The sequence below is a fragment of the Aptenodytes patagonicus genome, chromosome 2 (genome assembly GCF_965638725.1).
Source record: "Aptenodytes patagonicus chromosome 2, bAptPat1.pri.cur, whole genome shotgun sequence".
Classification (NCBI taxonomy): domain Eukaryota; kingdom Metazoa; phylum Chordata; class Aves; order Sphenisciformes; family Spheniscidae; genus Aptenodytes; species Aptenodytes patagonicus.
In genome coordinates, this window is record NC_134950.1 from 130,662,230 (window position 1) to 130,684,581 (window position 22,352).

The following is a 22,352-nucleotide window of genomic DNA, read 5'->3' on the forward strand; positions in this document are numbered from 1 at the left end:
AAACAAAATTTTAACACAAAAGCATACTTAGCAAATATTTTCTTTAGACTAAAATTAATACTTGACTCTTTTTTAAGCAAGTCCATTATCATTCTCCCATTTTGAAATGTTTCCAGCTTCCGTTAACACTGTCTCCTAAAAGGTACATTATTCCAGGTTTTGCACCTATCCAAGGCAGTGTGGAATCTGCTGCAAACAACATACCAACAAAAGGCACACATTTATACACTTTCACCTACATTCTTACACTAATGTGATTAACAAATGCCAAGTACATCTTACAATTAAGAAAAGCTATGTAAAGCTTTTTATGGTTGCTTATACCATGGGAAAGGTGGGGTTTTTTATATGTAACAACTAAAGCTTAATTTTGCTTGAACTTGAAGTAGTACAGGTTTTCATCATGGAATCAAAACAGGTACACGGAACTTGCTGACAGAATTCAAAAGTGACCTATCTTAGCTATTCCAAGTTAATTCAAGTGTTCTGGTGCTTGGCAGAATAGCTGTGCAACTGTGCTTCAAGCAAGTTTATCTGACTTCTGAACATCAAAAGGGATCTGAAAGGGCCTAAGGAAACTTCAGTGCCAGAAATAATTTAGGTGAAAAACAGAGATCTTGGGTCAAGAAGATTGTGATGGTATGAATCTCATGAAAAGAATTCCCTTAAATTCTCAATTTGTTCATAAACTCACCAATTGCCATGAATATTTCATTTACGTTCATAGATGTTTTGGCAGACGTCTCCATGAACAATAAGCTGTTGTCATCTGCATAAGCCTGTGCTTCCTGAAAGTTAAAATAAGAATGCATTACTTAATTTAAAAAAAAAAAAAAATCACACAATCATTACACATTGTACTTTTATTGCTACTAGGGAACAATTTCTATACCATTTTAAAAGAAAGTTTGTTGAAACACTCATGACAATGTGTTATTCATCAACTATGAGGAACTTAACAATTACTTCAAGCAGCTAAAAATTTAGAAATGTAATCTTACAAATCCTTACTCATCTTAAAAATACCCAGATGGAAAAATCTCAGGCAAAACTAAATAATCAATAAAAATATTTATTAAAAAGACAACCCTGATCTAGAACACTAGCTGTGATAGCAAGAATGAATAAGCTCCAAGAAGTGCCATAAAATGTCAGAAAGTCTATTATTACCCCGGAAAGAAGGCAGTTTGTGAACTATCTTGAATCTTTCAACTATTGAGGCAGATGGATCAGAACAGTTTCATTATCCTGATAGAAATTCACAATTATAAAGCAAATAAGCGGTATTAAATATCTTGCCACGTTATCTCCCTTTTCAGTCTGAATTTTGATCTGAAATACACTGTTTTATAAAAAGTTTCGTATTTTTGCCACTTCCTGTTAGCCAATTCAGCTGAGAATCCCCAGGTTCTTGTGGTTCTGTAACTGCCTTGGCATTCAATAGGAAATCTGCAAAAAGCCAAACTATAGAATGCCTATGATGACAAAAAAAATCTACAGCATTCTCTATTCATTTAAGTGACATCAGCTAAGATCTACGTAATTGTATCTGAAATAACACATTAACCAATACCTAGAAATCTAAAGTGTGCTTTGCAATGAGAAAGGACTGTCAAGCCTGCAAGGAGCCCATAAATCCACATTAACAAAAACGCGAACATCTGAAAAATACTAAGATTGTAATTGTACAAAAAATAGTAAAGGTAGTTCTACTTTGGTAATTAAATTTGATTAAGTTTTTGACTGCACACGTGTATGAAATTTTTGTTAAATACCACAATTTTTCACAAAACACAAAGGTCTTCTGTCACACAGCTTTATGTTACAATTGACATGTAAGTATAAAATTAGAAAACCAAGTTGTTGAATTCTGGCAGAAAAATATCTAACACACTGCTAACCTTCATAGTCCAACTCTATAGTTACAAAAGGATTCATTACTACACACAGCAGTATCTCACACAGTGACACCAACTACAGATTAAAACGGTAAGAGAATTAATGACTAATAAATATGATCTTAATTCAAATTCAATCAATCATGAATGGACCAGAACCACCTGCAGTAAGTTTTATTTGGTTTGGAAGCTATTTTCTGATGACTTGGTTAAACTTTCTAGAAGATAAAATATAGCAGTGAGAGCACAGATATATCCACTAAACCAAGAAGAATGCCATGAAAAGCACAATTAAAACTTGAACGCTGCTTCAACAGTATAGCCTAAGCAAGTTAAGCACATCAATCAGCTTTGTATCATGCAATAATCAAAATTCTCCTGCTGAAAAGTCAGAGAGAATGGTTTGCACTGAGAGTTACTGCTGTCTCATCCATTGAAACTCTAGTTACTGGTAATTTCGGGTAGAAGACAGGGAGATGTCACATCAAAGAACAGAAATTCAATTAGCCTTAAAGATATGCAAATAAATTAGTTATTCCTCAAAGTCAAACTTAATTATTCAAAAAAGTCTATTGCTACATATCACTTGTACAGAAATAGATTTTTCAGTAGCATGTATAATTTAACTAGTCTCAGTTGACATTTATATTTAACAGCATGACCTCTATAACAACTAACTAGGCTATGCATACAAGCTCCTCATAGGCTTATTTACTTTCTATTCCGACAAAATGCTATTTCTATAAACAGAAGTTATGTACATACCTGGAAATCCACAGCTCTCTTGTTAGCTAGATCAGCTTTGTTTCCTGCTAAAGCTATTACAATGTTAGGACTTGCTTGTCGCTGAAGTTCTTTGACCCAGTTTTTCGCTCTGGCAAACGACTCCTGTTAATGATCGCAAAATGATGCAACTGAGTTTTATCATCCTTTTGTACTCACCTATTATCTCAATCTCTGTTATCTATACTTCAAGCAAAAGGCCAACGCAAGGCTGCTACCTTTGTCCAAAGGCACACTCCAACTTGCCAACTGAGCTTTTAAAATGAAACATTCCTACCTTAGTTCTCAAATGTGCTTAGCTGGGATAATGCTGAAAAAGTAAGTAAAGATAGGAAGATCTTTATGTAGACAGAGTAAGGAAAGAGAAGCGGTTAAGAGAGAAAATAGGAATTTTAATTTCTCCTCTAGAAGAATCAAGTTTATGAACAGCTATATCAAAAGGGTCTGAAAACACTTTCTAATTACTGAGCACTGTTTATTACAGTACAGGGTTTCTGGAGGTTTTTTTGAGGATTTTGGTTTTTAAGTCTCATTTTACCAAAAACAAGTGAAGCCTATCTGATCTAAGTTCAAATAAAAAGAAATCAAATAACCTTAGGTTTTGGTCTCAATGGCTTGTGCTACCTTTCCAATCCTTACCCGTAACTTGCAATAATACAATATTAAAATAATATCTTTCACATCAGAAATAAACTGCCACCAGCAATGTGGTGAGTGTAACAGCTCAATTCTGGTGAACTGATTTAAAGGTGGGTTTGAAACACTTTTACAACAGAATTTGCTTTCTCTTTTTTTTAATACAATAAAAAACCCTAGAAATAGTCTTTTTGGCAAGAAAAGTTTACAGACACAATTTAACATTACATAGTCTAACATGAAATGAGCAACCTGATCTAGTAAAAGATGTCCCTGCCCATGGCAGGGGGGTTGGACTAGATGACCTTTAAAGGTCCTTTCCAACCCAAACCATTCTGTCATTCTATGAAATGATGAATTGATTCACTCAAGTCAGTGAGAAAAATTAAGGAAGAGATTGATGCAAGAGTGCTAACTTCCAAATCCCCCGTGTGCCTCCCTAGTACAGTACTTACCTCATTTGTAATGTCGTATACCACTATAGCTGCTTGCGCTCCTCTGTAGTACATAGGTGCTAAACTGTGGTACCGCTCTTGCCCAGCTGTATCCCAAATTTCAAATTTTACCGTTGTATCGTCGAGACATACAGTCTGGGTTAGAAAAGCAGCTACAAAAGAGACAGAGGTGCTGAAACCAGAAGTCTGCTTATATCTCTATATTCATATAAAATTACATTCACAGAGATGCAAATATGATTTCCTTAAACAATTCAAGCCTATTATTAAAATATAGAAGGCTTGAAGCAAACGTTAACTGATAGACAGTAACTCTGATTAACACAGAGCAGTTATTTAAACAACCAGTCTTTCCTCAAGTTAAAGACATAAGAAAGCAATAATTGGAAGGAATTCCTTTTTTTTTTTGTAATAGTGAAACTGAGTAACCACAAGCCTTAAGTCTTCTAGATATATTTCATCCTGCTTCAACAGACTATACAGAGTACCCGTAACAGCATCCCAATGCTATAATCCAACAGTTCAGATATTTACAGTTCTACACATTTACATTACTTGAATAGTATCTTAAAGCTTTGATTTTCAGCTTCTGACAACTCTACCTTAGCTAATGGGTTCGGAAGAAAGAATCATTTCTCAAAAGTTCTTGTTCTTAAAGCAGCCATATTTTTGACTTTGCCAGTGATCAAGAATTAATTTCGGTATAATTTTGACAGCCTGCAGTTTCAGGGAAACTTGCATCCATTACCTCTACAGCTGAAAACATTACCATAAATAATGATCTTTGAATTACAGAAAACAGTAAGTAACTTATTCCAAGTCTTCAAACAGTTACTCCTAGTAAAGATTTTTCCATTCAGATTAAGGTATATATTAGAAATACGGAGGTGAGTACCCACACAATATAGAAACCCATATTACAGAACTAAGCTAGAATTTCAAGAATTTCTTGGGGGAAAAACCACTAAAAAGCCAGATTTCCTTCTACTGGGTTGTCTTAACCCTTTGAGTTTTAACTCAGCCATCTGTTCTACCTTAGCTTTTGAAGTTTAAAAATAAGCACACAACTATTAGTGGTCTGACAAGCTGTCTTGATTACCTGCTTTATAGTCACATTGTCAGTTACAGTACATACACAGCAGAAAATGCAACAATTCCAAGAATTTAGATGAAAGTTTGAGCAATCCAGCATGAATGCTTGGAGTTGTTTTTCCAGTCATGACAGATATTTAGTGAAATACTGTGGACTGGCTTGCCCTTGCTCCTTCCACAAACAAACAACAAGAAAAAAAATTAAGACCTTCTGCTTGATGAAATGCTAAGAGAAGCCCCCTACTTGGCTGAACTGGGGACTCCCATCACTAAGCATACTGACAGATTGTAGCCGATTTAAATCAAATGTTGGAAGAGGCACTGACCCATAACCCTTGCATACCTGCAATGTTACCCTGTCCCACATACTCCAAGACATCATAGCCTATGAATCATTCCAAAACTGCTGCAACTTTCAACTCAACTTATTACAGCAAACCAAAAGCAAGTCAATCTTGCTTTATAAAGGACACTGTAACTACCATACAGAAGCTGACTAGTTAAGTGGTCAGGTGTTCCTGCTTCAGGGGTATTAGCATCCATCACAGATGAGCAGGCAGGTTGGAGAAGGTAAAGGCTTTGATGTTCCAATGTTAAATCACCATAAATCTCTCTAAATGCTAAATATCCAAGCACTGGTAAAACAGGCTCCTCTTGGTAGTTCCCCAAGCAGCCCAGAACCAAAATAAAGAGAAAAAACCATACATCCTGCATCAGACTAAGGGCTTCCTCATCAGAACCAGCTCAATATTGTATTTCTCCAAGGCAGAAACAAGATGTTAAACAAGTGAAATTTGAAGTTCTTACAGACATTCTCTTCAACAGAAGAATGTACCTGCGCTCCATAAATGAAGTGATGTACTCAGGAAGAGAATTATAGCAAAGGTTTTATTCTATGACATCCTCTTGTTTTTTGTTGAAAGGAACATTTCAACCACCATAAAATGCTAGTTAATTTCTGCAAACAAAGTAACTTTCTTCTTGCAAGATCTTGCAAGTAAATTGACAATTAATCAGCTGTGTTAATTATCTGAAAGCCTATCATCCTTAACAGCCATACTTTTGTCTTAAGCCACTAACAGGCATTGCTACACTAGTCTGAAGTGGCAAAGTCTAGTTATCAAACACACCAATACAATTCAACATGTCTGCCTTTAACTGCACTCTCTTTCAGATGTTTTTATTCAGATTCACAATGCACATAAGCCTCTCTTTGTTAAAAGGCCCTTCTGTGTACAAAGAAAATTATGCCTTAGGCAACTACAAGCTACAGAGTTAGACAGCTTTCTCTATAGAAAACTTTTTCGGAATCCCAACATTGCTACATTTAATATCTCTCAGCTGTATTATATGGCATTTCCTTGTTTCTATTTTATATAGAAGAGTCACAAGTTAATACAGAGATTACACTAAACTCTATATATCTGAACTTGAACTTAAGCTCTCGTTTAACTTCTGTACAGATTTTAAATGGTGTAACAGGGTTTGGGTTATCCCTAGTTCTACCCAGACACTACAACAAGAAAAAATAAAAAGCAGGTTAAGTGAATTGGAGATCACTGAAATTGAACAATGAATTTCACTTAAATTTAACAGTGTTTTTTTTAACCAAAAAGCACATTGATATTGGGAAGTTAATTCACTATAGATCTTTGAGAATGCTCTCCATATTACCACATAGCTGTATGAGATAATACAGAAACCCTTCACACTAACACTTATCCTAAAGCCATTAGAAAATGCACAAAGCCAAAAGTGAGCATTAGTAAGACTGCTAACGAAGAAAAAAAAAGTGGGTCTCCATTTATGCTGACAGATATACAAAATACATGTAACAGCTAGAAATAGGGTAAAAAAAAATGCAATGAAATTCAGCTTGTATTTATTTTTGTAAGCTTTGTAGATTTTTTACATTTCAACAACTGTTCATGTGTAAAGACACATACAGACCACTGAAAGGGCTTCACATAAATATTACAATGAAACAGACTGATTCATGCAAGCAGCAACAGGGAGAATATTTATCAATCCATAAAATCCGTATTTTATTTAAGTCTGTATGCCATTAGGTAGTTTTAGGATAAGTTTAAATTTCTCCAAGGAGGAATACAGCTCAAAGCACAAACAACTTCACCATACAATATAACAAGAAATCTGCTGGGGGGGGGGGGGGGGGGGTGGTGATAAAATCTGTTCACAGTTAAAAAGATTTTTTTTTTTTTAATTCTAGTAGCCAGCACCTGTTTTGTCTGAAGTCACAAAATGTAAAAACAGCACATTAAATTCTGTGATTACTAACAAAGAAAGGTGTATCCAGAAATGCAGCAAGTTCTCCCAAATCAAAAGCAAAGCCAGGATGCATAAATGACAACACAACCTTTTTGGAAGATGCAGCACTTTGTTTTCATAGAAACTAAGTTCTTAATTCTTATTAAGCAGTTATTTCATGCATTAAGCATAGAGCACGATTAAAACAGCCACACATCCACCCACAAAATGTAACATCAAGCCCAGATTTCAAAACTGTGCAGTTCAAGCACACATTTGCTTTCTCCGCTTGACATGGATGTTTGCTACAACCTTGTGCCAACTACAACTTTTGGCTTAGGAAGTTATGGTTCTCAATTAGAGACATAGGGCTCAGCTTTGATCCTTGCTGTCAATGACCCATTCTAAAAGTGCCATTACATTCAAGGTTGTCAAGGGCAAGGACAATATAAACTCAACGTGAAACAAATTAACAGGATAATTTTCTTACCTCCAATTGTACTTTCTTGAAACTCATGAAACTGTCCTTTTACAAAACGAAGCACCAAACTTGATTTGCCAACTGCAGACTCTCCTAAAAGTACTAGTTTGAACTGGCAAATTTTATTTCCAGCATTTGGCCCATTGGGTCTTGTTGCACCTCGATTAGCCATGCCCAAATTAGAAAGAAGTCCTTTGTTTCAAGCTCTTGAAAGCAAGTTCCAGGATTCAGATCTCAGTGATGCTTCTGCCAGTAACAACCTGTTTATGAAAAGACAGTGGGTGGTATTAGATTTATAAACCAAGTAAGAAAAATCTAATTCGCTAATGCAACATGGATTACATATAACTTGTCCTAATATTTACCAAAGTCAATAGTCCAGCGTACAGCTACCATTGCTGTCAAGATGTCAACTATAGACAAAATCTATGACAAATGAACCAATTTTCTTCAATACCTAGTCTTCCCATTAAAGCTTCAAATTAGGACATTAAAATCTAATTATGTTTCTTCTTGCAAGACTTCAGTCTCTTATTTCTTAACATATCAAGATTGAAGTATAACACAACAGAGTCAGACTTTCACATTATTCGTAAAATATCAAGTTACAAGAAATAATTGTTTTCCATAATTTTGCTATTGCTAAGCAATATTCCGAAGTCAGCACCACTAAAGGATGCTAAAAAATTGAGCAAATTGGGAAAACTCAATCACCACATCAAGTTCTTTGCAAGTATACTCCATCAATTCACTTCTATCACATATATCAAATGCAATTTCCTTAAATAAAAGTACAGAAGATCTTGACATACAAATTATTAATACCTTCTCTAGTTAACAATTGTACTTTGAGGAGCAAAAATCCAAAGCCTTCCATATGTAGAAAAATGGATTGCCTTGACCAGTAAGAATTCCAGATCACTTTGTGCAAGCCACCAGAGAACTATCATATGATGATAAATTGCTATTTCCAATACTAACACATGCCCTAACAGATCAATATTCACAGAGATCTTTGTTAAGAACAAGTATGAATAGTGTATTGCTTAGTCTACCTACTCTTCTTTCAAACTCCTTAAAATACAATATTTGTTCATATGGACAGGGAAGCCTTAAGCCTCTGCTGGTATCACTTCTGAGCCTAAGATTTATGCTTTTACACACTTAACAGTAGATATTAAATCTTTTTGCAGGTAGGCAGTGCTGTATGAAAGACTGGCATAATGATTTTCTGTGTTCTTTTTCCTCCCGGTTCCCAAAACAAAGTTCCAAGTGAACCCACAGGAAATATACCTAAGTGATGGTGACTCAGCTCTCAGCGAGAGAAACATCTGCTTCTGTATTTCTGCTAAAAAACCCCCAACAAACCAACACCCACCCCCCCCCCAACCCCCCCCCCCAAAACACCAGCCTGTAACTTCTTCCTATTCCAGTTGATTATTTACTTGAATTGTGCACACTGCGGAGACACGGCTTTTCTAGCATCTAGGATGCAAGTTAGTTTAGAGCACATTCTCCTAATGCAGAAAATGGCTTTAATACATATGTTGCAAAAAGGTAAGCAAACCTACTGCTTTCAAATGACTTCTTGCTCTTTCTTCCTTATGGTAAAGCAACTACATTTTAAACCAAGCAGTAGTCTTTAGCCATCTTCCCATTTCAAACCACTTAGCACATTTATCAGGCACTTGAGCATTCCAGTTTGCTACATACCCAGCTCAGACACTAAGCCTTCATTCTCCTTCCTAACTCTCCCTTTTGTAAACTCAACACAAGTCCTGAAGAATCTTCTTTTCTGGAAAGTGCTTCTAGCACTCTAGCAGAACCCCATCCTCCACTAAGATACTACAAACTAATATCCATGCAATAAATGAGAAAAATCTTAGCATTATTTATCCACTAACATAACAGTTGAAAAACTGGTATTTTATTTCTCACTGTAGACAGAACTTGAATATAGGTCTTAGGAAAAAATATTTTCAACATCTTAAAGACACTCCTATTTGCTCAGGTTGCTCCTTTTCCCATACCTCTCAAAATAATCTAGCTTCTTCCAGGCAGGATATTCCAAACCTGTATTCATCCCTGTCTGTCCTGAGTTTGTGTCCTGTTTGACTATTATGTTATCCTTAAATCAAGATTTTTTTAAAATTTTAGTTGCACAGCATGATCTAATATCAAATTTTAGATATATGCTCTTACAAATGTGTGAAAGTGTACCACAGTGAAAAAATGTTTCTATGAACCAAAAAAGCCCCTGCGTATCTCACCACCATTATTATTAAGTACCGTGATAATTACATACTAAAATTCTTACTCATTAAATTAATTTTGGTTGAATATTTTAGAATACAGGAATGGATGCAGTTATTTTAAAAATACCAGACCTTTCATCCTTACAGCATAAAACAATTCATGCACAGCTGGTGTGTTGGTTCTCAGGCAAGACTCTCCCCCCCCCCCATGTGCTGCTGAAATACGCTTCAGAAGTTGTGGAGCAATTTGGATAAAAATAGATCAGTGACAACAGTTAATCTCTCCTTAATTATACTGCAAGAGAGAAAGCAGCAAGGCATAGCCAAAATATAGGTAGCTCAGAATACTGTTAGTCATTTGTTTATCTCTTCCTTTGGAAAAGTAATGAAGACAATTAAGTTACTTCTGTTTTAAAATGAAATACATCTGTTTGCTGTAGCATTCTAGTGTGCTTGGATAACCATGAAATAATTTAAAACCTTTTACTCTTAATTCATCCCATGTTTTTCTAGACTCTGCAGCATTAATAAAGACATAAGGACTACATCCAACGACCATGCGAGTTAGTACTCTTTGGAGCAAGTGACTTCTAGATGACACACAGTGAGGAAATGAACCCACTACACTGGTTACTCGCTATGACTACTTTTTTGCTCGCTGGTTCCCATATTGAGAGCAAAAGGAGGTATGATAGGAAAAACAGGCAAGACTGATTTAACTTGCATAATATCTATTTGTTTCAACTGGCCATTTACAGCTTCTAGTTATTCAGATTTGTATCACTTACAAAACAGTAATTACTATGCCTTGCAAAACTCCTTCAGAACCCAAAGCTGAAACAGGTTGTCAAGAAAAATACCTAATTCAATTTTTATAGATGCCCAATCTACAAAAGCTGTAGTTACCAGAGAACCTCAAAGTTTACACCCTTACAACACCCCTCCCCCCTCACCAGAAACCATTATAGACACTCAGATACCACGTACAAAAATAACCAGCTGTCAAACTGATAGAGATCACACCACCTGAGACGAAGGCCATCAAGTCCCAGAAACATACTGCAAACATCATTCATTCAATAGTCACATCATTATATCTAATAACTTAATAATAAAACCTACTACAGTCATACCACCCACTTTTTAACAGCTCAGGATAAAAAAAAAAATGCAAGACTGAAAACCTGATAGAGCACATCCAGATGATTTTGATATATTAAAAAAGTCACTAACACCTTCTGTAAGTGTATATGGAAGTCATCATCTTTTGAAGTTTCAGATGATACTGAAACTGTTCAGTAAGTTCACAACACGGCAGCATACAAACACAAAAAAATGAGGAAAAGATTGTCTTAATCTGAAGGGAAGCAGTACTACAGTTTGACATAGCCATTACAGAATGTTTTGCGCCTGTTCTTTTCACATTTGTGTGCTGACCATAGTGCATCACAAGGATTTACAAGTAGATTTCAATGCTACAGACCCCATGCATGCTCAAGCCTCAGGTCACATTCCTTCTCCAGTTCCTTAAGTCATCTGTAAAATACTAACCTTGAGAACCGTAAAAAAAAGCACCACACAAGAGAGGAATACTACATTCAGTACCCTACACACACTGCAAATTCAAGTCGTTTTTGACAAATCACTTTCAAGACAATTCTGAACACTTACTTCAGAATAGCCATACCTATTTTTTACCCTTAGCTTTGGTGCAAATTTCCAGGAAAAGACCCACTAACCACACACACACCCCACCCCACCCCATTTTTGTACGCTAGACAAACTTTGTAATCAATGTTTGGAACATGTGAAGAAAGAAAACCTTGATAAGACATCTTCATTCATCTACACAAAAGCAAGTACACAACTGTTTGACTTGAACCAAGCTCTTAAACTGATACATATGGAAGTTATGTAAGGGAATTACTTATATAAAAATCTGCTGAAGAAAATACTGTGACAGTTTCTTAGATGGATGGCTTTATATGGATAGAAATGAGGGAGATTTTCTTACTTTTATGGAGTTTAATGTGAGAAGTTCATCATATATTAAAAAGCAATGCCCATTTTGCAGTCTTGGGCACTACAAATACATAGGTCCTTCTGATAAGTAGGAACTTTCGCTCTTCTTGTGAATATCCCCCAAAGGCACAGCAGCTCCATGCTGAAATGCCAGAACAAAGTTTGGAGCATATTATTAGGAAAGTACTCCAGTTAATCCTACCAAGTAATTTACCAGATGCTGGGTATTCTCACCACTCTAGAAGAGAAATTTATATGCTGCTAGATAGTCTTTGTTAATGAGTTTTATTTACAAAAGAGAAGTCGTAAGTATTTTAACAGATCACCGCACAAATTTTATTACATTTGAGTGTGTACAAAATGCCAACAGTCCTAGACAATACCCACAAGCTCACAATTTAATGGCATAATTCAGTCATGTAAGCATTCAGATCAGTGCCTACTTTAAACTACAAGAAAGCTAATACAGAAATATCAACACGAGTGACAAAAGCCAGCCTACTAAAGAGATTAAGACAGCTAACAGTGTTCCTACAATGAATGTGATTAAGTGCATTATCAAATACAGAGACCACAACAAAAATTCACGACAAATTTAAAACTGGAACATTCCACCACTTTTATATTTCAGAGCAAATGACAGTGTTTCTTACCACGAATGCACTTACTCTTGTAGTAATTTCTAATAAACTTTTTCACGCTTCATGAACAGAGAGAGATCATACAATGCTGAGGTTGCAACCATTATCTACTTTAAATTTGTTTATACTGGACTATCTTAATGTTTTAAAAAGCAGTATCTAAAAAGCCTTATTTATTAAGCACTCCTACTAACCAAGTTTTTTGTTATTCCCTTCCAGGTTTGGCAGAATTAGTGTGGCATCTTACTGCAGTGTTCAAGACAGTGATACATACAACTATCAAAATGCTTGTCACATGTAAGCCAGTTTATATTGAAACATAACAAGACAGTAAGTTAAACAAGTGAATCAACATAGTCACTGCAAAAAAATCATAGCCTTCCAATTAACGATAATAACCATCTCATAAGCTCATATGAATGATGTATAGTACCAACTGCTTTCAGATAAACTGGTTTATCATACAGGAAATATAAGTAATGATGACTATACTGTCATTGTCTCTAGCCACCTCACTTCAGCCAACATCTACCTTTTTCCTGATGTTTCTTATTACAAAACAACAATACGTACATGCAATCTAGCCTGCCTGCAACTCTGAAAAGTCACTACCAAATTGGAAAAAAACAAAGATGCCGTACTTTTTACTTGGTCTGAACGTTATGTGGAAGAAGCTGATTAATTTCAGCTGCTTAATTAGCCTCTTTTCCATCCCCAGGCTCTGAAAGAGGCACAAGGCGGGGGGGGGGGGGGGGGGAGTAATCAAAAACGCTGACAGAAGAGCCTTTCATGGCCCTATCGTTTGGAACACTTTGATAGTTCTTAAACAATTCAGCTCTCCTCTAAAACATAAGAGGGCATAGGTTTGTTCCTCCACCATACTCTAGCTTTATGTCTAGTTCCAATTAAGTCTTATGTAGAGCACACCTAATAGTACACTAGGCCTGTCGTGATCCCCCGGATGGCGACGTGCTGCCCGAGTATTTTACTTCCCACCTTATTCACCGTCCCTCCTCCAGCCGCAAGTGAAAGGGAAAGCGAGGGACCCATCACCCAACCTCCCCTTCCATGTCTCACAAGCAACTCGCAGGGAACAACCCTGCCCTTGTAGCTGGACCCAGACAGCGATAACTCACTGCAGGAGAGCCCGCACGCAGGGAAGGATCCCCGCTCTACCCGGCCCAGCCCCTCCAACCCCCGCCGCCGCCGCCGCCACCACCACCTCCCCTCCCCCGCGGCTCCCTTCCAGGCACAGGAATAAGGGGAAGTGGGAAAATCGGGGGCGCCATTTTGAGACGGGAAGGGAGGGACCAGCCTCTCCTCCCCGCACGCCGGGCTGCCCACCTCGGCAGCCCGCACCGCGGCCCAACGTTCCCGCAGGGCCCGGCGGCGGCGCCCGGGGAGGCGGCCGCCGGCCCGAGCCCAAACAACAGACGCCCCCCTCTCCCCGCCCGGGCCCCACCGCCCCGCGAGCGCGGCCCCCCGCCCCGCCAGCGCCTCCTCACCTGGCCGGGCCGCGGCGGCCGCGCGCGGGGGAGGGGGGGAGTAGGGGGAGCCGGGCGGCGGCGCAGCGACGTCTGTCCGTCCGGCGGGGCTGGCGGGTGAGCCGGGGCAGGGCGGGTGAAGGAGGGGGAGGAGGGGAGGCGGCTCCTCGGCGGGGCGCGGGAGAGGGGTGGGGGCGAGGGGCGGGGGCGCAGCCGTGCCTCACCCAGCCCGCCGCCGACTTCCGCCGCCGCCGCCTCTGCCCCGACCAAAACACACACACGCACACACGTACTTCCGCCGCCACGTCACGGCCCGCACGCGGCATGCGCTTCCGGTTCGCCCGCCCGTCACGTGACCCCGCTTCTTTCCCACCTTTCCCCCCCCTCCTCCTTTTGTTTCCTCTGCCCCTCCTCCCCCCCCCCCCCTTCCGGGGCCCGGCCGTTACCATGGCAACGCGGGGGGCTGGTACCCCCCCCCCCCCTCCCCGCCCCCAGCAACGGTCGCCACGTGCCAGCCCGCGCGGCGGCCTCTGGGATGAGGCGCGAGGCGGGCCGGGCGCCCCCGCCGGCCCGCGGCAGCCGCCGGAGGGAGCACAGGCGCGACGCGGGGCCTGAGGGAGGGGCGTCCCCGCCCAGCTTCGCTGCCTGTGCTTTGTAGCCGGGTAAGGCCCGAGGAGCGGCTGGTCACTGCAAAGGCGGCCGGTCAGCAGGGTGGGAACTTCGCCCGACTGATCCGCCGGCTGTCCCGTACCTCCTGCTTCTCCTCGACGCCGAGGAGAAGCGTCTCTGGCAGCGACCGGGCATGTTCCGTGCCTGTCTTCCAGGGACTGCAGGTGCAGTGCAGCCTGAGGGGGCCGCTGAGGTGCCAGGGGTGGGAGCTGGGTATCACACAGACAGGAGAGTCCTGGTTTAATGCTTTAAGAGAACCAGTTTCCGAAGCTATTAGTCAAATAAGTTGAAAGAAGGAACTGCACAGGAAAATCTGAATTACAACTGGGAATTTACCAAACTTTTTAAAGATTGAACGGCCACTGATAAAGCCTTAGGGATAGGCTCATTATTGGGAGAGTGCTAAAACTTAAAGAGAACAGGTTGCTAACACAGAATGAGTCTTGATGGCTTAGTAGGTGGATACAAACAATCTGACTTAATACTTGCAAATATTAAACAACACACCTTGCTCTAGAGATTGTTGGACATACTGATTTTCCATGTTACTGGTGTATTTTGTGAAGCCTTTGTAATCCTGTGTGCCTTTGTGTCTAGCTGAGGAATAATGCTGAAAAAATTAAGGGTAATTTAGGGGTGGCCTTTAAGAATGGTTAAAAGACTGGAAAACTTGCCTCACAGTGCAAGATGTGAAGACCTGCTGACCTTGTAAGGGGGAAGGGGAAGGATCACTTGGTCACAGACTATAAGCGGGCTGTATAGGAAACAAAACAGTGACAATTAGTGTTTCTTCAGTCCAGCAGATTTAACAAGGTCTAATAGTTGGCACTTGAAGGAAATAAAAAACGGAATCGGTAAGACATTTAGTAAGTTTATCAATAATGGTATTTAATCATTGGTACAATTTAATGAAGATCGTTTAGATACTCCATCACTGGAAATACTGAATCAAGATTTGATGTTGCTGTCTTCTCTAAATATGCTTTAGTTCAACCACATGTATATAATTGAAGCAAAAATTAAGTTAGGGAAAGCCTATGGCCAGTGTTATACTAGCGCTGAGGCTCCATTATGCCATTCATTCATAAAATACATGACTTTAGTGTTAGTTGTCCAGTCAATCCTCTTGCCAATGCAGATTTATCTTCTGTTGTTGCTGCTACTTTAGAAATATGCTGAGAACAGAAAGAAAGTTATAATCAATCATGTCGCAGCCTTTTTTTTTTTTAATCATCTCCACTCTTTAATGCTGCTTTAGAAATATCGCATTACTTGTAAAATATTACAGCCGATGGCCTTGTAGAATGAGAGGGAAATCAACAATCTGTCTGCTTTTGTGTTTTCCTTTGTCTTTTTTTCCCTTCCCTAGTATGGACATATCAATACTTTAAAAATTACTAAAGTGAATGGAATAAAACCAGACTGTTCTTTTTCTTTTAATCTTCTTCAATTCTTCTTTTCCATGTACTTTTCCATTGTTAGCAAATTGGCCTCAGAGTAATAATTTCACCATTCTGCTTTACAAAGTAAAAGTTAATTACTTACATAAATGCTTTTTGTAAGGCTAATATGTAACTTAAAAGAAGTGAAAAAGACTGAGTTCACCAGTGATGTAGAATGCCAGACTAGCTCCAGAGAAATGTGTTTGAAAGTACGTGAGTTTTCTGAGCTCTGAGTTTGCTAAAGCTTACAGTAAAGACTGCCTTTCAGAGTATTTGTAAGAGTTGCCCTTTAAATCAGGTAATCCTGCCCTAACGCACTGCTTATTTGCCATAACCTTCTGACTGGTTTCAGTATGTTCAACTAGACTGCGGGATTTGCTGAGCAAAACATCAGAATCCTGATAAACGGATGTTTTTTACTATATACATTATAAACATATATCCAAGCACTAGCCAGCATCCAGCCAACCTGGCAGCTGCTCGCTTGCTCGCTCACTCACCTCCCTGCAGCGGGACAGACAATAGAATGGGAAGAACAAAAGCAAGAAAACTTGTGGGTCAAGATAAAGACAGTTTAATAGATGAAGGAAAGAGGAGGGGGGGAAGGCAATACGAAGGAAATCACTTACCACCTCCCACAAACAGACCAATGTCCAACCAGTCTCCAAGCAGCAGTCGTCTTGGAAGCCAGCTCCTTTCTCTACCTCCCAATTTTTATTGCTGAGCATGATGCTCTATGATACGGAATATCCCTTTGATCAATTCGGATCAGCTGTCCTGGCTGTGTTCCCCTCCCAGGTTTCTTGCCCACCCCCAGCATACCCCCTGGGTGGGGATGACTACAAAGCGGGGAAAAAGAGGAAGCCTTGACCCTGTGCAAGGGCTGTTCAGCAGTAGCTGAAGTGTTGCTGTGTTATCAACACTGTTTTAGTCACAAATCCAAAACACAGCACCATACGGGCTGCTACGAAGAAAATTAACTCCATCCCAGCCAGACCCAGTACATACATGAACAGTTTGGGATGAAAAAAATGAAAATATTACACTGTGAATCTTTAGAATGACTTGAACTTAAATTCAATTTAGAGATGAAATGCTCATGTCATACATGGCATTTCGCTTAATCCACTCAAATGAAGAGCCACTAATGGAAGGTATGATCCTAGGCCATTTCCGTTTCCAGCTGCAAGCTTGCACCTCTTGAGTAAGTCGTGATACCCTACAGCTGCAGAGTGAGTTGGATCAACCACTGATGTCACGCAAAAATTATTCACCAAAAGACATGGTTTTCTACTGGCTCAGCTGATGGAACCAACTCATCTGTGGCTGCAGGCTGACTAGATCTGGTGCAAATGAGAGTAAAGGAGTATGAGTTCAGAGAAGAAAAAGAGCCAAGAACCACCTGTTTGGCAGTAAACTTTGGTTAGGTGTAATGTGAAACCACATGCTCAGTTTACACAGGAAGAATGAGAGAAAATACAAAACATAATGCAGCAATGTTCCGAAAAGAACTGTGACATTCCATATGAAGGGATCAGATGTTCTGTAAGTCTAATAATAAATAAATAAATACTTTCTAAATCCAGAATAATCTTTCAGATTAGCAAATGTATCTGAAATTCAAGGCTGAATGGAGTTTTTGATGCAGGAATTATATTCATGTGATATAATTGCACTAATATAAAGGGGGCAAAAGTGATAAAGTTTCATTTTCTCATGAGAGAGAATTTTTCTCTTCAAAATCCGTTGAGCAGACTTAAGATATGTAGGCCATTTTGCTGCAACTGCTAGCATGAATGCAAATCTCACATGCTTTTTGTCTGTTAAGTGTATAGGCGGTCCACGTTTCGGATTATGTGATGGACACACTCTTGAGACTCAGGTCCTACAACAGCAGAGCTACGATACTGGTGTGCTGCTAGAAAGCGTGTGTTACGTGCGTGAGGTTCCTACTGGCTGACTAACTCTCTGACAGCAACACAGAGCTATAGTATGTCTCTTTTGCTTTGTGAAACTCCCAAATTGTTCATAGCGGGTTGACACTGACATACGGGGTCAGCAAACAGCAAAGATTCACTGTGAATGTATGAAATAGAGGCAGGAGAGCATGCGGCAGGAATCCAATGACTGAGTTCCAGTTACCGTATTTGGGGCTTGACAGGTCTGTGAATGTTAGTGGTGAAGAAGAGTTTCTTCTGTTCTAGTCTGGACAAATGGCTGTTTAAGAAAAGCTCTGAAATGACCCAGATAGCCCTACCAGTGATCATGTTTTCATATTTTATGTCATCTTGGGTCATATGTCAAATACCAAAAGTGAAACTGTGTTGGATAACGTTAACAAAAACATTTATGTTAGTGGGTCATGATTTCACCAGATGGATTTGTGTCTACTTCAGCATTTTTCTGCAGAGTTTAATAATATGCTCTGTTCAGTCTTTTTGTGTTTAAATATGACTCTAGATGTGTAATAATAAATGGAAGTTGACTTTAGAGGATGTGCAGAATCTCTTTATTCTGCTTGAACTTCCCAAATTTTTTTTTCATGTGTCCATCTGCTATAATATCCTTTTTTCTGTCTTTCTTCTATCTCTGCGTGTGTACACGGTCTCTGTACATCCATCGGTTTAGTCATATCATAGCATATAGAATGTGTGCAGCACATAGAAAGCAGTGATTTTCTATCTGTAAATGAGTTGAATAAAAAACATGAAAGTAATCAGGCAATAACAACAGCAAAGTGTATCAGCATGGCTAATGTCCTTCAAGAGTTTCACAACATTTGCAAAATTTTACATCAAGTTCTCTGGCCTTCAGAGACCTTAAGACTTAGTGAGACCTTACAGACTTAATGCTTTGGCTGTCATCTATGCCAGCACCATAGTCGGAATGAGAACTGTGTTGCAGAATATGGGATCTTTGTGCTTCATAAAGGAAGTAAAATGCAGGGTTTTAGGCAGTTTCCATTCCTCAGTTTTAGCCTGAACAAGACAGAAAAAGGCACTATATTGTGGGAATTGGACGTCAGCAAGTAGTGGTAACTTTCAAATGACAGGTACTGTCAAGTGAAAAAGTACTGCTGTAGAAGGGAATGTTTTGTTCAACTTTTTCCAAAACAGATTTCTCTAGATATCTGATTTTGTTAACGTAAGAGACGACAAATTCATGCTGAAGTCAAGAAAGTTTTGATCTTTTTTTCTGAAATGGAGTTCAATTTTTTTTTTATTTATCACCTTATCTTTAAAATCTACAGATCCTTCCTACCCTACAAATATTCTTCCTGCACACCAACTAACTTTTGATCTAAGGAAGAATGAATATGACCCTGATTCCTAAAGTGAGCAGAATTATAGGAAGAAGGGGCAGCTCTTTCGCTGGATACATCTACATGGAACTTTGAGTTCACATTTTGTATCTGCATTGTGGACTTAAGAAAACAGCTAGAAAATAGAGGTAAGAAACTCTAGCTTTTACTACCCTTTCTCATATTGTGTATCCACCCATAACATGCTGAGAATGCACTTAGCCTGACTTTTACTGGGCAATTCATATGAAGGGAAGATCTTCCCAAATTCATCCACTACTATTTTAGTTTCACTTCTGTGACTTCAAGATTGACATTTTTAAGAATATTATTTTTTTCTGATAGGGTGTGAAAATATGGATGCAGTTTTTACAGCTTAATAGTAGAGTATTTTTTGTATAGGTGAAAGAGATGTATTCTTCTCTACCATTTTACTGGCCAGTTTTCTCCAGTATCCACCCTGCTATACTAATTTATAATAGAAGCAGCTCCTGCAGATAAAAAATGTTTTCCTGCTTTCTCTGGCACCTGGATTCATCTCTTGTGGAAAGCAGCCAGTGAGGCATTTCCCTTTTCCACAAAGAGGCTAGCAAATGAGAGCATTTCTAAGAGCAGGTTTTTGGTCTGAGGGCGTTTAGGGTCTGCTTCCAAGAGATGTGTGGAAGATAGCGAAGAGAAGCATGTATATTGTTAGCAGGTTTCAAATTGATTTATAGGGACCTGCATCTCTGCTGAAAAAAACAGAGGGGCAAAACAGAGAAGGGTGAAGACTTCTGCTCTACTTGTTTCTGCAACAGGTATTCTTTCTACATGGCCAGGTCCTATTTTTCTGCCTTTGACACAACCCACTCCATCAGGGCTGAGTGGATTCTTTCAATTAGCAAGTGTGGCCACCTACTGGGGAAAAAAACAATGTAAAAATAAACAAAATCAGAAATAACAGAATGTACAAAATGGTAATACCTTGAGCACAGGTAGATAGCCCACTGGAAATGCAACAAACACAAGAATAAAAATTGAAGTCCCAGTTTCCTGTGCCATACTATTACCATACAATTTTTGTGATGCTATGCTTTGCTCTTCCTCTGTATAAATAGTTCCCTCTTCTGACAGCTTTATCCTTCCCCGGTTACTCCTCTCAATCAGATCAAATTCATCCCTGATTTCTAACACCTGCAGTTTTGTTCAAATCACAATTTAGCCTTTACTAGATAGAAATTGCACCTGACAGAAGAACAGATCACAAAGCAAGACGTAACCGATCATTTTACTTTATTTATTAAACTACCAACAATCATTGCTTTATTTGGCAGGAGCACTCTAAACTTTCAGTAACAACAATTATGACTGAAAGAAGTATAAATGAACTGAACATGTTAAGAGTTTACAAGACCTTCTTTAGTTCCTAAGTGGTAATGGATGTTCTATATTAGCGGTGTTGTACAGCCATGTCTACAGCAGAAAAACACACCTACTTTTGAAAAAGGGCACCAGCAATGGCCACAGGAGATAATAGCTGAAGATAACGTATGTTACCTGGAGAAGATTAAGCTACGTTCACGTGTGCTAGAAGCTAGCTGATCATAGTACTGTTGATGCCTCTGACAGCCGGAGCAGGTAGTCAGGCACCCCTACCGCCTGGTGGCCCAGTCATCAGAGAGCAATCGCTGCCCGAGCCTCTTGTTGTGGTTTAACCTCAGTCGGCAACTGAGCACCACACAGCCGCTCACTCACTCCTCCTCCCCCCCCGCAGTGGGATGGGGGAGAGAATTGGAAGAGTAGAAGTGAGGAAAAACTCGTGGGTTGAGATAAAAACAGTTTAATAATTGAAATAAAATAATAATAACAACAATAATAATGTGATGACGATAATAATAATAATACACAAAGCAAGTGATGCACAGTGCAATTGCCCAGCACCCGCCGACCGATGCCCAGCCAGTCCCCAAGCAGTGGCCCCCCCGGCCAGCTTTCCCCCAACTTATATACTGAACATGACGTCACATGGTATGGAATGTCCCTTTGGCCAGTTTGGGTCAGCCGTCCTGGCTGTGCCCCCTCCCAGCTTCTTGTGCACCTCCAGCCTTCTCAGTCCGTAGAGCATGGGAAGCTGAAAAGTCCTTGACTAGTGTAAGCACTGCTCAGCAACAACTAAAACATCGGTGTGTTATCATCTTGTCCTAAACCCAAAACACAGCACTGTACCAGCTACTAAGAAGGAAATCAACTCTATCCCTGCCGAAACCAGGACACCTCTCATCTTCCATTTGTAGGAAAGGGTCCTGAGAATTCAGTTTTAATTTAGCTTCCTTCATTTTAAATCCTTATCAAACAAATGTTAGAGCTGAGAATAAAAAGGCAACAGCTGGTAATGTTTGTTAATTAATTACGGTTAAGGTCTGTCCGTTTATCTAAAATTGGTTTTGCCGTCATAGGGCTATAGAGAATGGAGCAGGTTGTGATTAGATGTTTTGCTGGGAAAAAGGGGAGAGTTTACTAGAAGTCACCTGAGAGTAAAAGTCTTTGTAAGAACTGAGGGGCTTTTAAACAGTGGTGAAACTTGTTCAGTCTTACCCACACTGCTTTTCTGAAATAATCTGCATCTGTTTATAAAAGGCAAATACAGTGGTTTAGATATACGATGTCTTGACTCATTTAAGACAAACAGTAAGAGCATTCACATGTCCTGATATATGGGTGGTGCTGACGGGCTTCTCTCACCCACCTCTGTGCCGTTGCATAGATGGGAGTTGCAGTTTTCTCTAGAGGAACAGTCTAAAATATTTTATTAATATGTTTATACACGTGACAACATTTGTGAAAGGGGCTGTATTTTTTATTAGAATAATTAATAAAGATTTAAAGTTTGATCAGATTTTTGACCATGTAAGACCATCTTTCAACACAAAGAAGACTCAACCTGCC

The 22,352-nt window shown here is 39.4% G+C and overlaps 1 protein-coding gene across 4 annotated transcripts in view; it reads right to left on the reverse strand.

The window, feature by feature from the left end:
• The window catches only part of RAB5A (RAB5A, member RAS oncogene family), a 21,395-nt gene extending 6,917 nt beyond the window's left edge, over positions 1-14,478 (reverse strand). The window contains exons 1-6 of one of the 4 annotated variants that reach the window (XM_076331211.1): positions 14,037-14,119; positions 11,883-12,032; positions 7,623-7,873; positions 3,773-3,924; positions 2,664-2,786; positions 695-788 (exon numbers count right to left, since the gene is read on the reverse strand). In XM_076331211.1, coding sequence (XP_076187326.1) covers positions 695-788; positions 2,664-2,786; positions 3,773-3,924; positions 7,623-7,785 — 532 coding nt within the window. In that variant the 5' untranslated portion in view covers positions 7,786-7,873; positions 11,883-12,032; positions 14,037-14,119. Of the gene's footprint in view, positions 1-694; positions 789-2,663; positions 2,787-3,772; positions 3,925-7,622; positions 7,874-11,882; positions 12,033-14,036; positions 14,123-14,239; positions 14,259-14,461 lie in introns of those variants that run through there. The other 3 variants (XM_076331213.1, XM_076331212.1, XM_076331209.1) reach the window with 3 other exon arrangements.
• Positions 14,479-22,352: the final 7,874 nt, after the last annotated feature.